The following is a 14,199-nucleotide window of genomic DNA, read 5'->3' on the forward strand; positions in this document are numbered from 1 at the left end:
CCTTGTTTTCACTTCCTTCTCTTCGGAGCTGTATCCGGGTCGTTGCTTTCCCCATTGTCTAAGGCAGTCGGCCTTGGACTGTGCAAATCCTGGGGCTTTTGTTGCTTCTGGTGCAGGCTAATAAAGTTTTTCTTTCTTTTTTTTTTTCCTAACAGTTTTAACGGGGGAAATTGATTCCCCAGGGCTGCCGGATTGGCCGCGCTGCCTGGGCCAGAGGGCGCCTCTGCCCCGGGAGCGCCGTGGGAAGGGGCGCGAACGGCCGGGGCCGGTTCTACGAAGACTAAGGGGCGGGGCTGGGGGGCGGGAGGGGACCGCGGGGCTGCACCTTGGGACTCCCAGGGCCGGTCGGCTGCATCTCAATTTTAAATAGCGTCTTTCCAACTTGTTTCCGCGGTCTCTGTCCCTGACCTCGGCGCTGCCTGGGCTCTCGCAGCCTCTCCCTAGGTCTCTTCCAAACGACCACCTCACGGATTCCTTAGTAAGTGTCGGAGGCCTCCGCGGGAGAGAGGTCCATTTCAGCCTGCTAGAAGTCAGGGCCGGTGGGAGACAGGGCGGGGGTGGGAGGGTCCTGCGGCACCCTGGATCCTTCGTGGACTCTTCGCGTTCGCAGATCGCGGGAATGATGGCAGCTTTTATTCCTTGGGTTTTGCGTTTCCTTTCTGTTGACTCGTGCGCTGTCTAAATGGGGGATTACGAGCGAGTCGCAGAAATATCATAAGGTGTGCAACAGAGTCAGCTTCGATTTTGGCGATCCTGGGTTCGTACCCTGGGGCTGGAGCTACCCACGTTGCTGCCCGGCCCGCTCCAGCCCGTGATCCCACCCCAACCTTTCCCTCGGCTCCCTCACATTTGCTGACAACTGAATTAGAAAAAGATTCCCTGCACGAGGTCTTCTGTATCCTCCCTCGGCACCACAGCTTTCCCCTGTGCTTGGTGTGGTTATAAATGACGATGTAATATTTTTTTCTTAACAGTGGATCGCAGCTCCAAGAGGAGGCAGGTGAAGCCTTTGGCAGCTTCTCTGCTAGAAGCTCTCGATTATGATAGTTCAGATGACAGTGATTTTAAAGTTGGAGATGCCTCAGGTAAATGTTTCTCTCTTCCCTTCTCCCAGCTTTCTGGAGTTGGGTTTATTTTCAGACTTTTTTTTTTTTTTTAATAGAATTGGTTTTGATTAAAATGCCAATTTAAAGTTAAAGCACATAAATATTTATTTTGTCCATTTGATTTACCACATTTCCCTAAGATCCTATCACTAGATTCTATCATTCTGTTTTCGTTGATATTTAGGTAATTAGCAGGTAGAGGGCTTATTCCAAAGATCCAAAAGCATCTTTCTCTATTCTTTACTTTAAAATATATTTATGCTTATTTCATGGATAGAGGAAAGAAAATTGAGAGATACCCAGAGTAGAATAATATCCTGAGAGTAACGTGAGCCAGGAACAGCACATGAGCAGGATTCTTCTCTTTTAAGATCACTTGGCACCCTTAGAGGAGAGTTTTGCTTTTTGCGTATTCACTCTCTTACCAGAATAAAACTGACCGCATAAAAAAGTTGTTCTGTGTGTTAGGTGCTGGACCTTGTGGATTCGTCTTTTCAAAAATCTCTTGAGATGTAAAACATGTATGCTCGCTCTTTATATTTTGTGATTTTAAAAATAATTGTGAATATATGGAAAACAAAAGTATGGTCTTCCTTTCTATCTTTTGTTCATTATACCTCATATGTATTAATACATAAAAAGTTTTAATTGAAAATTAGAAATAGATACAAATTATATTTAAATATTTTATGTAACAAATACTAAGACATGAACAATATAAATTATAATTCTGCCATTTTTAATGGAAATTTAAGCAAAGTGAGAAATGAAATCTCTTCTAGTTGTGTTCCTTTAACATTTTTAAAATATTATTCTAGAAGGTTTTCTATGCTTAGTCATATCTCTCTCCTTTCTGGTTTTCCTTTTTTTTTTTTTTCCTGGGGATGATAGGAAGGAATGAAGTTAGGTTGTGTTGTGTTGCTATTATTACTTTTAGTAGCATCAACAGTCAGAAGTCACTTGGTGATTTAATAAGAACTTTTTGTCTCCATAAGCTCATTTAATTTTTATAATAACTCAGTGAAGGAGATATTATTTTACAGATAACTTGCATGAAGTCACTCAGGCCATAGTGGATGTAATCCATGTCTCTCGATTCCAAAATGCACTATCTTTTTACTGCTTTGATCCTAGAGTATAACCTTGAACTAAAACTATTTGGATGTTGTGACTAATTGAGGTCACTCAAGCAATCAAAAGTTATTTATCTTGATTAATTGCTTTATAACCTTTGCTTCTTAGTTGTTTTATCTTTTATTTAGTTGTTTGATAATTCTAAAGGGAAAGGAAAAGAGATAAAATCCAAACCTACTTTGGTTTTCTTGGTGAAACTTTGGCAGATAAGAATATTCTTGTTTAGAATGTTTTGGTTTGTTATGGTCCAGGTTGTAAACTGTAACAAAAATAGTTGGGTCTCAGAAATTATGACTTATTTGAATACCATTATAGGAAAAACTCCAAAACTTAATTTTTTTATGTATTCCATAGTTATTTTGTGACAATAAATACTGATTTGTAGATTTTTTTTCTTTTTGCTTATTGAAATGGAGTTATTCACAGGTATCACTTTTCTTTAAACGGGTTAAAACAATTTAATGGTACAAACTACTTTCTCAAAATAATTTATGGTATCATGCTAAGTAGAGATTCCTGACCTTGTTAAATCTTAATCAGAGTTGACGGGAATTATCTATTTGTGGTAAGTAATAGGATGAGTTTTGTTAGGCTGATAGATTTTTTTTTAATGTCTCCTAAAAGCACTAAAAATATATATACTTTCCGTTCCCTCTTTTCATAGCACCTAGTTGGTTGACTTTCAGTCTACTTCCCTGGCACCGGGGGAACTTAAATTTGTGACCCACAGTCAAACTTTATCTATATATTCTTGATATGTTATTGTAAATGAGAGTGCAGTAGAAAATTATTTTTTAAAAAAATAGTTCATAATCAGTAGAAACTGAATGATATTTTCTGCTCTTGGTTAAGGTGCATTAGTGTTTCCCATAGCTGAGATGTTGGCTTACTCTAAATTACCGGTGTTTGCTATTTGAATCTTTTCTCTTCTCTGCCTGATATAACTGGACTTTTATAAGAAATAAGACATTAGACTTGTCACTGGTTTTCAAACATGTTGAAGTTGTGGAATCCCAACCCTACTTATTGGTGGGAGATTAAACTGAAAGTGCAGTAGTAGCTGAACATCTGTTTGATCATAGCGTCTTTCAAAACAATCTTTAGAAATGATTCACAGAATGAACTACTGAATTCCTTAGAACTTAATGTTAAAGTGGTAAGATTGGTTGGCCTCAATTTTTTATCTGGATTCTGTGCATCAATTTCTTCTGATCCTTATTTTGAAATCTGAAATTCTGACTACGAAACTTCATATTTTTGTTTGGCATGAAGACTAAATATAGACAATTCTGAAAGGTTATTTGAGGCCCTTCAGATAAACAGTTTTGTTCACGTGCTTCTCAGATGATAAAATCAAAACAGATAAATATTGCTCAAATATTATCTGCCAATAAGATTGGCAAGTGATTATTGACAGTTAATAATTTATAAGCCTCTACCATTAGAAAATTATGAAGTGAAAAATAGATTATCTTTTATCTCTAATGTGAAAGTAGAGCTAAATTTCTCACTTTTGATTAAGGACAGTCAATAAATATATTTTAAAATTAATAAGTCCTAAAATGGAATATAAGTGTATTAGAATTATGGTAATAACTACCAGAAGAACCATATTTAGAAACGTAGGTAGAACCACATAAAATTATCAGTTTTTCTAGGTATAAAAGTCATATTGGCAATTTCATGGGTTGGCCTAATTAAAGTGGTTATATTTGAGCCTTGAACCTAGGATTAGGATTAGGGCTAGGATAGATTATATTTAGTAATCTACTATATAAATAGAATATTTTTGCAGATAATTACATGTATTACTTTTAATAAAAAGACAAAATAGCAGTGCAGTGTTCCCCAACCCTCAGCCAAAATCAGATGGTTAACTTTAGATCTTAGTTTAGTTAGGTGAAATTGTCAGAAAATAATTTAACTGGAAGAGTCAAACTGAGACTTTGATTTGGTAGTATTTTGTGCTTAATCTGAATTTTACGTGGATCAAGACATGTTCTTGACCATCTGTAGTTTTGTTTGTTTAAAAGCACTTTTCTGGGTGTTACGGCGAATTTACAAAGAAATACTGATGGTAATAGAATTAAATAAAATAATGGATAGATGATACAAGGCATGATTGATCACTTAATGCAGTTCAAGTCTTTCAAAGGACACAGGATTGATCTAGGAGAATTCATTGAGAAAAGATGAGCTAGAAACTGAAAGAAAAGCAATCCAGGTGGGGGAAAGTATAGAGGCTGGAAAATGTCATTTGTTAATCCTGGATCAAGACTGAATGAAAGAATAGTAGAAGAGATGGGAAAGTAGAATGAGGTCACATTGAGGCCTTATATGGTAGGCCAGGGTTTCTCAGTCTCAACACAGTTGACATTTCGTGTGGACATTCTCTGTTGTGGAGACCTGTCTTGTGTGTTGTAGGATGTTCAGCAGCATCCCAGCCTTCTGCTTACTAAATACCAGTAGTATCTTCCCTACCTAGCTTCCTTCCCTACCACTACCCTTTCAAGGCAACCTTATCTCTAGACACTGCCAAGATAGCCTCTGTGGGACAAAATCCTCACAGTTAGAACTGGAGGGTGAGTTGTGTTGTCTGATTGATTTTTTTTTAAAGAGATGTACAGGATTAGTTAAAACGGCCACAAGCTGATAACTGAATAACCAGTAGACTGGAGATGTCTATTATCTATTGTGTATATTTATAATACTGATCACTGTTGTACTAGATTAATGAACAGAAAAATTGAATAATTAAATAATTGGGGTTGATGAACAAAGATGATTCTTTATATTGCATAGCTAACATAAAACTCTGATTTAAATCATACTTTTTTTAAAAAAATTTTGTATTTGTTTAATATTTATCATGGGGAAAACTTAAGCATTGAATATTGTGAAGGAATTCTTGAAGGTTGGTTTTTTAAAATTCTATAACTGAAAAATTTCTTACCTGTCTGTTAGTTGAAATAGCTGTTGCTTAGAGATTTTGATATAGTGTGTGTTTAAGAAAAGCTACCTTTTGTTTAACTGAATAAGGAAGTAGAGATTTCAATTTTAAAGATTATTTTTTTCTAGTTTAAAATTTTTTACAGTATTTGAAGTATCTGGCTTATTTCTCTATTCTATTTAGTCATTCCTTTTCCTTTTTTTTTTTTTTAAGGGCATAAGAGTGATGGATTTGGAACTTGGCACAGAGTCACTGTTTGAATTTGTCATAATGGGAAATTTTTCTTTGCAGCCTACAAAAATATAATTATAGACAGCCAAGCACTCTTCATTTTCTCATTGTCATTGTTACCAAGTTATGCTTGGAACTAAATACTGTTTATCTCCATCCCTCAAGTGCATATGTACCAAAAAGAAGTCATGACTAATCAGATGAAGAAGTTATTTTTCAGAGATCAAAGAAAAATAAAGTTTGATATATTCTTGGTGCTGACAGTTGAAGTATGGCTAATGTGTTGTATTTGGAGAATGAAGGGTTGGATAACCCTCTAGGATTTAGATTTGTGGAAAAATCTCACATTCTGTAGTGATATGTTAACAAATGTAAAGCATTTAAATCTTAAAAAAAATTTTTTTTATTTAGGCATGATTACAAAGAGTATCAATTTCCCTCTACTTTGAAAAATAATTAATTGATTGATATGGCGACAATAACCAAAACAAATTTGCAAAAATTCTTGACATAATGTAAAATTTACCAGGTAATAGCAAAGTTGGATTGGTCTCAATTTTGTTCAAGTAATCATATTTGTATCCCAGTTATTCTTACTTTGTGTCTGTTGTTATGTTCTTATTGGTAAAATTATTAGGAGTACTTTTTATGTACTTCTACAAAGGCGTCTAGTGTTCAGGGGAAAAAAGCACCTCTTCTCCATCTCCTAGTTCTCTTGATTATGGCATTGCTGGAAGATGTTCCAATTTTCTGCATTCGGTGTGCACAGAGATCCTTTTTTGTCTTAGAAGTTTTTAGTTAAGTCTACTTATTATTTATTAGATCCTTATATAAAAATATCCAGAAATAATTAATATTTTTTACCCGAGGTAGTTTTTCTTGGTAGATTGGGTTTAATTGATGTGAGTGGCATAAAAAAGTTATAATTTTCTTAATGATTTGTAGAGCTATTGGACTAAAGTCACCTATTTGTGATTGATATTGAGTCCTACACTTTTTGAAATCTAAGAAGCTTACAAATCCAAAGGTATTTCCTAAATTTGGCACAAACTGATTTGATAGTAAAACCTGACTGGAACGGATAGGAATTTATTTGTAGTGTTTATATATCATACTTATAAATATTCATACTGTTTACTGCTGAAATAATGTGTTCGCTTATAGGATAGTATATATAGACCTCACTGGAGGTGTTAGTGTGATATAGTGTGCATATACTATTCTATTTTTCAAAAAATTTTTAAAAATCTAAGTTCTGAAACATATCTGATTCCAAAAATATCAGATTAGGAATTATTGACACATATGGTGTTGCTCTTGTGTCCTGTGCAAGATTGTTTAGGATGCAAGTGTTTTTTCACAACAGTCCTGAATAAGCTGTGCATGGCAATCTTGAGATTGACAATGATTTATTTTATAAGGTCAATCAATATCTGCTAAATGTTCGTTGTTTTTTTTTTTAATTTTTTTTTTTAATCAGCCATTTGTAAAGGATTTCTAAGATATTTTAAATACCAGGTACTAATTACGGACAACTTTCTTTCATTTACTGCCCAGTTACTTACAGAAGCTAAGTCTGCTTGAGTTAACAGAAATTAAAATGGTATGGAAACATGGACTTTTTTCACCATTTATTATTACCCTTCTTGGTTATACATAGGTGCAAAAAAATTCATCATCCTACAGATTTTACTATTGGTGTTGGCCATGACCTGACTCTGATTGGTTTGTTTTCTACTTTTTTCGGTTCCCCTTCTTTTTTTTCTCTTCCCCTTTGTCTCTTCAGATATTTTAGAGTTTTATTTATTTGTTTAGGTGTAAAGAAGATTAGAGAGAATTAGAAGGTTACTGAGTAGCTTTGGGCTAAGAGGGCCAGTGTTGCCCTAGGTAGGAATGAAAGAATCTTGCTAGAAAGCTTATCATCCTGCATGAACTCTTTAATACCCTTAGCCTATCTTTTTAATGAATACCGTGGTTGCTTATTTCCAAGATGGATTTTTAAAAAATTGATTAATTTATTTCATTGTAGGGGCTGTAGCAGTTACTGCATAGAATTTTTGAAAGTTTAGGTGATTCTTTTATTGATATGAACAGTATCTTAATCAGGAAAATTGAGAATTTCTCTTGCAACTTCCATTTTTCTGTGCCATTGCTATCGTCTCCTCCTAACTGTGTATTTAGTACTCCTAAAATTGATTGGCATATTAGGGGTGTGGTACAAATTGGTTGTCATAAATATCTATGCCCATTTTTGCTGGGTAAAGTATGAATTAAATGAAACAAAGTTTTTTGGGCCAGATTTTTCTTGTTCTGAATGTGACTCTGTGCTTATAATTCCATATAGTTTATGAAAGGAAGATGTAAGAAAAGAATTTGATGGGTAGTATATTATCATTACGTTAAAGTCAAGTGCCCAATTTAAAAGAAATCACATTTACTTTTAGAGAAAAAAAATTGCCTCTACGGTATCAAATATAGCATGAACTACATATAGGACACAAATTGTGCTTCTCTTTTTAAAGCATACATTAATTTAGAGTTACATATCTTCATCTTCATTAGTGCTATATTGAACTAAAACCATTATACCAGTGTCATTGATTTATTATTTAATTAGGTTGGGAATGTCTACCATTCTTTGACTTAAATTTGTTTATATTTTTTTGAAAGTTATTCACAAATTTTGGTGGTTTCATTTGTGTCAGCGTTGTGTGTGTGTGTGTGTATGTATATACATATGTGTGGTTTTTTTTTCTCATATTTTCAACAGATTCTGAAGGGAGTGGTAATGGAAGTGAAGATCCCTCAAAGGACAGTGGAGAAGGTTCCTGTAGTGATTCTGAAGAAAATATTTTAGAGGAAGAACTGAATGAAGATACTAAAGTTAAAGAAGAACAACTCAAAAATTCTGCAGAGGAAGAAATACTGTCATCAGAAAAACAGTTAATTAAAATAGAAAAGAAGGAAGAAGAAGAGAATGGAGAAAGATCTAGAAAGAAAAAGGAGAAAGACAAGGAAAAAGAAAAGGAGCGAGAGAAGGAGAAAGAGAAGGAGAAAGAAAAAGCGACAGTATCTGATAATGTAGCTGCTTCTGCTGCTGCTACCACACCAGCCACAAGTCCTCCTGCCGTTAACACATCTCCTTCAGTCCCCACTACAACTACTACAGAGGAACAAGTCAGCGAGCCAAAAAAGTGGAATCTTCGTCGAAATCGACCACTTTTGGATTTTGTATCTATGGAAGAACTGAATGACATGGATGACTATGACAGTGAAGATGACAATGATTGGCGACCTACTGTAGTAAAGAGGAAGGGAAGATCAGCATCTCAGAAAGAAGGAAGTGACGGAGACAATGAGGATGATGAAGATGAGGGAAGTGGGAGTGATGAGGATGAGAATGATGAAGGCAATGATGAAGACCATAGTAGTCCTGCCAGTGAAGGGGGTTGCAAGAAGAAGAAGAGTAAAGTTCTTAGCAGAAACAGTGCTGATGATGAGGAACTGACCAATGATAGCCTGACACTATCTCAAAGCAAGAGTAATGAGGTAGATCAACCCAATTTTTATGATATCTGTCTGTCTGGGGAAAAGGGAATTCTGTAAACCATTCTACTCGTTATATTAAGTGGCTTCCTTGAAATCCTATTTATAGACAGCTATAGGAGCAAATAAGTGCCTTAATTGTAACATTTATTCACTTGGTCAGCCAACTTTTATTGAGTATCTGCTATTTGTCACCGTTCTCAAGGAACTCACAATCACCGTCCTCAAGGAGCTCACAGTCTAAATAGTTGAGAGATATTTTTATATCCATAGACTTGGGAAATGGTAGGGTTTTCTTTACCCCTTTCTGACCTCTTGCCCCATTGTTCATAGGACTGCTGAGTGGTACTAAGTGGATTATGAGAAAGGTCACCTTTCTTTCAACTTAGTTATATCTACATCCACATAAAAATTTAGACGTTTAGAATACTTAATGATTGTCTCAGACTTTTAGATGTTCATTTTGGAGGCTAATTCCTTTACAAGTTGTAGCACCCATCATCTGAATGGTCACCAGATCGATCTTTGCTTTAAATGTGTGGGAGTAAATACGAACTATGTGTTTCCATACATTTAGTGAATAAGTTCTCTCTACAAAGAAATGAAAACAAACAAACATTTCTATCATAAAACAAACATTTCTATCATAAAACTACAGTAATGACTCACTTCTTCCACTTGAAGTTCTACTGCCGAAAGTTAGGTTTATCCTTGGGGCCCGAGATGCAACATTCAAGACTCTTCAGTCAAATACATTTGTGTCTCTTTGTCTGTGTGTTTATGTATATGTTTTTCTTCAAAAGAAAGATTGAGTTGTCTTCTCACATGTAGGTGTATATGTTACATCACATGTAGAACTATAATAATTAAGTCTGTCATTTTCGTTAATGTGTTTACAGTCGCAAAAATTCACTTCTCACTTTACCAAGTTTTTTTTTTTTCATATCATTGAAATAGGTTAAACTGGTTGAAAATTTTTTCTTTTATGCTTTTTTTTTCTTTTACATTCTGCTTGTAAGTTTTGTATAGCAGCGATTATCTTAAGTAAGTTTCACTTAAAAATTTGGTGATTTTTTTTTTTTTTAACCAAGTAATATATAGTAGTCTGTTAGGGGTTATATGTCAGAGATGAAACAGCAGTTTATATTGTAGATTATAAACATTGTTTCACTTCTAATTTGCCCACTTTCATATGAAGAATATTGCTGGCCTCCAGTGCTATCCTAATTCTTATATTTAGGTAAAGGAAAGTTGTCATTGGAGTATAATATAATATTTATAATAGTGTAGCACGGACAGTTGCATATTCCCAATGCCAATTTATGGAAATAGAAGTATGGAAAATCCAGTTGTTCATATCTGATGTAGGCATGTATCCAGTTTATTTTATAGCACATGGTACTCAATCTATATTTACTGAATAAGTTTACCTTTGGCAACATTACTTCCTTTCTTCATTTTTATTAGCCCAACAGTCACAAAAGTAGGCTGGCTAACGATAGAATCATTGTGGGTTAGATTAATGCTGAGGTGTAGGGAGCACCTGCATGTTTAGAAATTTGCCCCATTAAATATGTACATTATCCATTTGTTAATAATCTGTAATACATAACATTTTGCTTAAGAGGTTGTCGACTATTTTTTATGATACATTTAGAGGCCATATGTGCTATTTAGTTTTTCCTACCAGAAGAGACTTTAATAAATAATGGGACATTATATTTAGGTTAACAGTCCTAACAGTCAAAGGAATGAGATTCCAGAGCATTTCTTGGAAAAGTGCCTTGTTTCTTCTTAAGTAGCTAAATTAATTCCTTTTGTAAATTTATGTTGTTTTCTTTTGCTCTACCTTATGTAGAAATGTAGAAGAACTTATAGGATAAGGTAATTTTCTCTTAATAATATTCTACCTGAATGCTTGATAACTTTTTTCCCCAAGACTATTATTCGCATTCTTCAATAATTTTTGATGATTTTAGTTCTATTTAAGTGTTACTCAAATTAGATACTCAGTTGTAAAAGATGATTGATTAAAGGTAATCCTTGTTGTCTTATAGTCAGTGTTTGTATCTTACTTTCCTGGTTATCTTAAGTAGTTATATCTTGCCAAATATTCGCTAGTTAATACATATGTATTTGATTATATTTTAAATTTTATTTTTCTCTGCTTTTACTTCAAGTTTTCAGATATTACTTTGTAGTAGAGATAGCTAAAAATGTGGCTTTAGAAATACATTATATGATTATATTTGCTTTATAAGCAGATAAACTTTTTTCTTGGCTGCTATGTCAGGTGCTTTATAGGGAAATGATGTTGGGTATCATGTAAATGATACGTAGGAGCTTTAATAATTTTGAAATTTCTTAGGGGAATTTGTTATTTTTTTAGAGTAGGGGCCTTTTATAACTATTGGCTCTTCATGGCCTAAACATACCTATGTCACAGGCCTCGAACTACTCTGGAACAATGGTTCTCAAACATTTGGTTTCAGGACCCCTTTATATTCTTAAAAAAGTTATTGAGGATCCCAATGATTATTTGTATAGATTGTATCTATATTTACCATTTCAAATTAAAACTGAAATTAAAAAAAAAAACAAAACATATGGAAGCACACCAGTGGTCAGATCGATAATGCTATTCCATGTCATGTTACCTGTGGAAAACTTCACCTTACACCTGTGAGAAAGAGTGAAAAAGGCAAATAACCTTAGTATTATTATGAAAATAGCCTTTACCATGTGAACCTCCCTGAAAGGAGAGTTCCCAGACTATACCTTGAGAACTATTCTAGAATTGAGCCTTAGATAACTTGCATTTTCTGCATATGGGTACTTGCCTTTATCAATTATGACAATTTTTTGAATTTAATGAAGTTTGAATAGTCCCCTCAGAATATGGTTATGTGTCCTTTTCAAACTTTTATCTTGAAGCTTTGAGATCACTAAAGTTATCTTGCTTTTTAGTTTTCTGAAGTGAATTATTTGGGTAGGGCCATATAGCATTTTCAGAGAATGGTTCTCTCTTTCAGGAATTTGAAACTAGAGCTGTGGATGAGAATTAATATATGACAGAAAATCATATCAATAGAACTTTTCAGATGCAAGTTTTTTTTTTTTTTTAAATAAAAGGCTGTGCTATGTTATATGGATTAGATATCTTGGCATGTGAGGAACTGGCAGTTGTCATCTGATTTGCTAAATAAAATGTAAACATTTTGCCAAAATTTATAAATAGCCAATTGTGTTTAGGGCTTCTTACTTATTAATCAATTGCCTTTTGACACAGTTCAAAATAAAACAAATTGCTCTAAAGCCTGAAATTACCTGAGGTTCTTGAGAATTTAACCTTAAAAATGCAGATGAAGAACCATTGGTCAAACTTCAAAGTATACTAATTTTTTCTTTTCTTTAGGCCAGTAGGATTCCTCTAATTCTGGTTTTAGGTGAAGTATGCTGGAATTTACTTCTGTTAAAAATATATAACTTAAATAGAATTTATCCCTATGAGTATATTATTTATAATCATCTCTGTGGAATACATATATAAATGAACACTAAATATATTTTAGACCCATGGAGAACATTGGGCAATATTATTTTTAGTATAAATATTAAATCCCAAGGGAAAAATGAAATAATTTACTATAATTTATTACTATAGTGTCCCATTTATTCTTATAATTACCATTAGATTCCTTTAAATTATTCTCTAATATTAAAATTATAGTCTAGGTGATATACTCTAGTACTGTTCAAAACCCACTTTCCCCATTTCTATTTTTCTGTAAAAATCGTACTTTCAAATGATATATTTTGTGGTAAAAACTTGATCTTCATTATTTTCTCCAGAAACTTGAAAAATGATATACAGCTTCAGAAATATGCTAATAAAATTGACATTAAATTCGCTTTTATATTCTGATCATAAGTGTGTTAAACTCATGTTTGATCTGTTAAAGACAACTAGGAGCATAATTTTTTAAGAGAATATATTATTTATATTTTACCATTGAAACATAATCAGCCATTTGGTTGGATATTATTAGAGGGCTCTAGTTCCCCCATTTCTCTCTTTGCATTTCATTTCTAGCAAGATGTCTAATGATGGGAATCAGAGAGCCAGAAATACTAGTTAATTTTGTTTTCTCTACTTCTAAATGATAATATGTGTAGAGAAAAATTCGTGTAGAGATATAATTTAGTCACTATTTTTTTTTAGCAAAATGGATAAATAAGAAAACAATGGAATTAGAGCTACCTGTTGATGTTAATTTTTCTGATCCATCAAAATTTACTTGTTTCCCACATAGGTAAGCTTTTTTTCAAGGCCTAATTAGTTGTAATTCAACCAGAGAAATATTGTAGAGGCCATAAACAAGACTTGTTCATTAGGTCTTTTTCTAGCCTGTGTTTTTTTTTTAACCTATAGTATTTTATGAAGTCTTTTCTGGATTGACCATGGGAAATTGTTTAAAGTAGCTGTGCTCATTGAGGCTTATAACTTTTCAAGGAAGATTCCCCATTGTAATAAATGGTCAGCTTATGTTACTCTTCTCAAACCACCTAAAGAAGTACAGAGGAAAGCATGAGAATGAAGATTTATTGAGTACCTAGTATATCTCAGGAACATTCTTGCATATATTATCTTGTTAATTCTTACAACAACTCATGAGGTAGGTATTATTTTTATCACCTCATTTTACAAATGAGAAAACTGCAGCCTCAGGATTCAACAGCTATTAAATGAGAGCTGAGAAAGATCCCAAAGAATGACTTTTAAGTCAAATGCTGTTACATTTGAAGCATGGCTAATGGGATGAAAATCTGGACAAATTTTTATTTGCTCACTATCAAAATACTGTAAAACACGAACTTTCTTTTTTGGAAGTTTTTATCTTTATTTGCTTGCCATGTTCAAAGCCCTTAAACTACTTTGATTTTATAACAAAGAGAAGCAAAATGTAAAATTTTAAAGTGCCAGAATTCTTAAGAGAAATGGCATACCTCCTTGTTGACTTTTGCATTCTTTTTTGATTTGTTTTACAGATCAACTGCAAATTTAGATATATTACACAGAATATATTGATAGTGTTAATTGTGACATTCAGATGTCGTTCAAATGTCACAAATTGCTATTGAAATGATGACTAAATGTTACCTTTTGAAACTGGTCAGTTTAAAAGGATATAAAGATAAAAAAACATTATGAAACTATGTTTAACGAATATA

The 14,199-nt window shown here is 33.5% G+C and overlaps 1 protein-coding gene across 10 annotated transcripts in view; it reads left to right on the forward strand.

Annotated features, from left to right (window-relative positions):
- The window catches only part of PHF14 (PHD finger protein 14), a 171,195-nt gene continuing 156,996 nt past the window's right edge, over positions 1-14,199 (forward strand). For 6 of the 10 annotated variants that reach the window (XR_005652682.1, XM_039862389.1, XM_039862390.1 and 3 more), the window contains exons 1-3: positions 59-478; positions 975-1,085; positions 8,192-8,970. Coding sequence is in view for 9 of the 10 variants with exons in the window: in XM_039862389.1 (XP_039718323.1) it covers position 478; positions 975-1,085; positions 8,192-8,970 (891 nt within the window). In the remaining variant the exon portion in view is untranslated. Of the gene's footprint in view, positions 479-974; positions 1,086-8,191; positions 8,971-14,199 lie in introns of all 10 variants that reach the window. The other 4 variants (XM_039862391.1, XM_039862392.1, XM_039862386.1 and 1 more) reach the window with 2 other exon arrangements.

Source organism: Pteropus medius, unplaced genomic scaffold (assembly GCF_902729225.1).
Source record: "Pteropus medius unplaced genomic scaffold, Ma_sr-lr_union100, whole genome shotgun sequence".
Lineage (NCBI taxonomy): Eukaryota > Metazoa > Chordata > Mammalia > Chiroptera > Pteropodidae > Pteropus > Pteropus medius.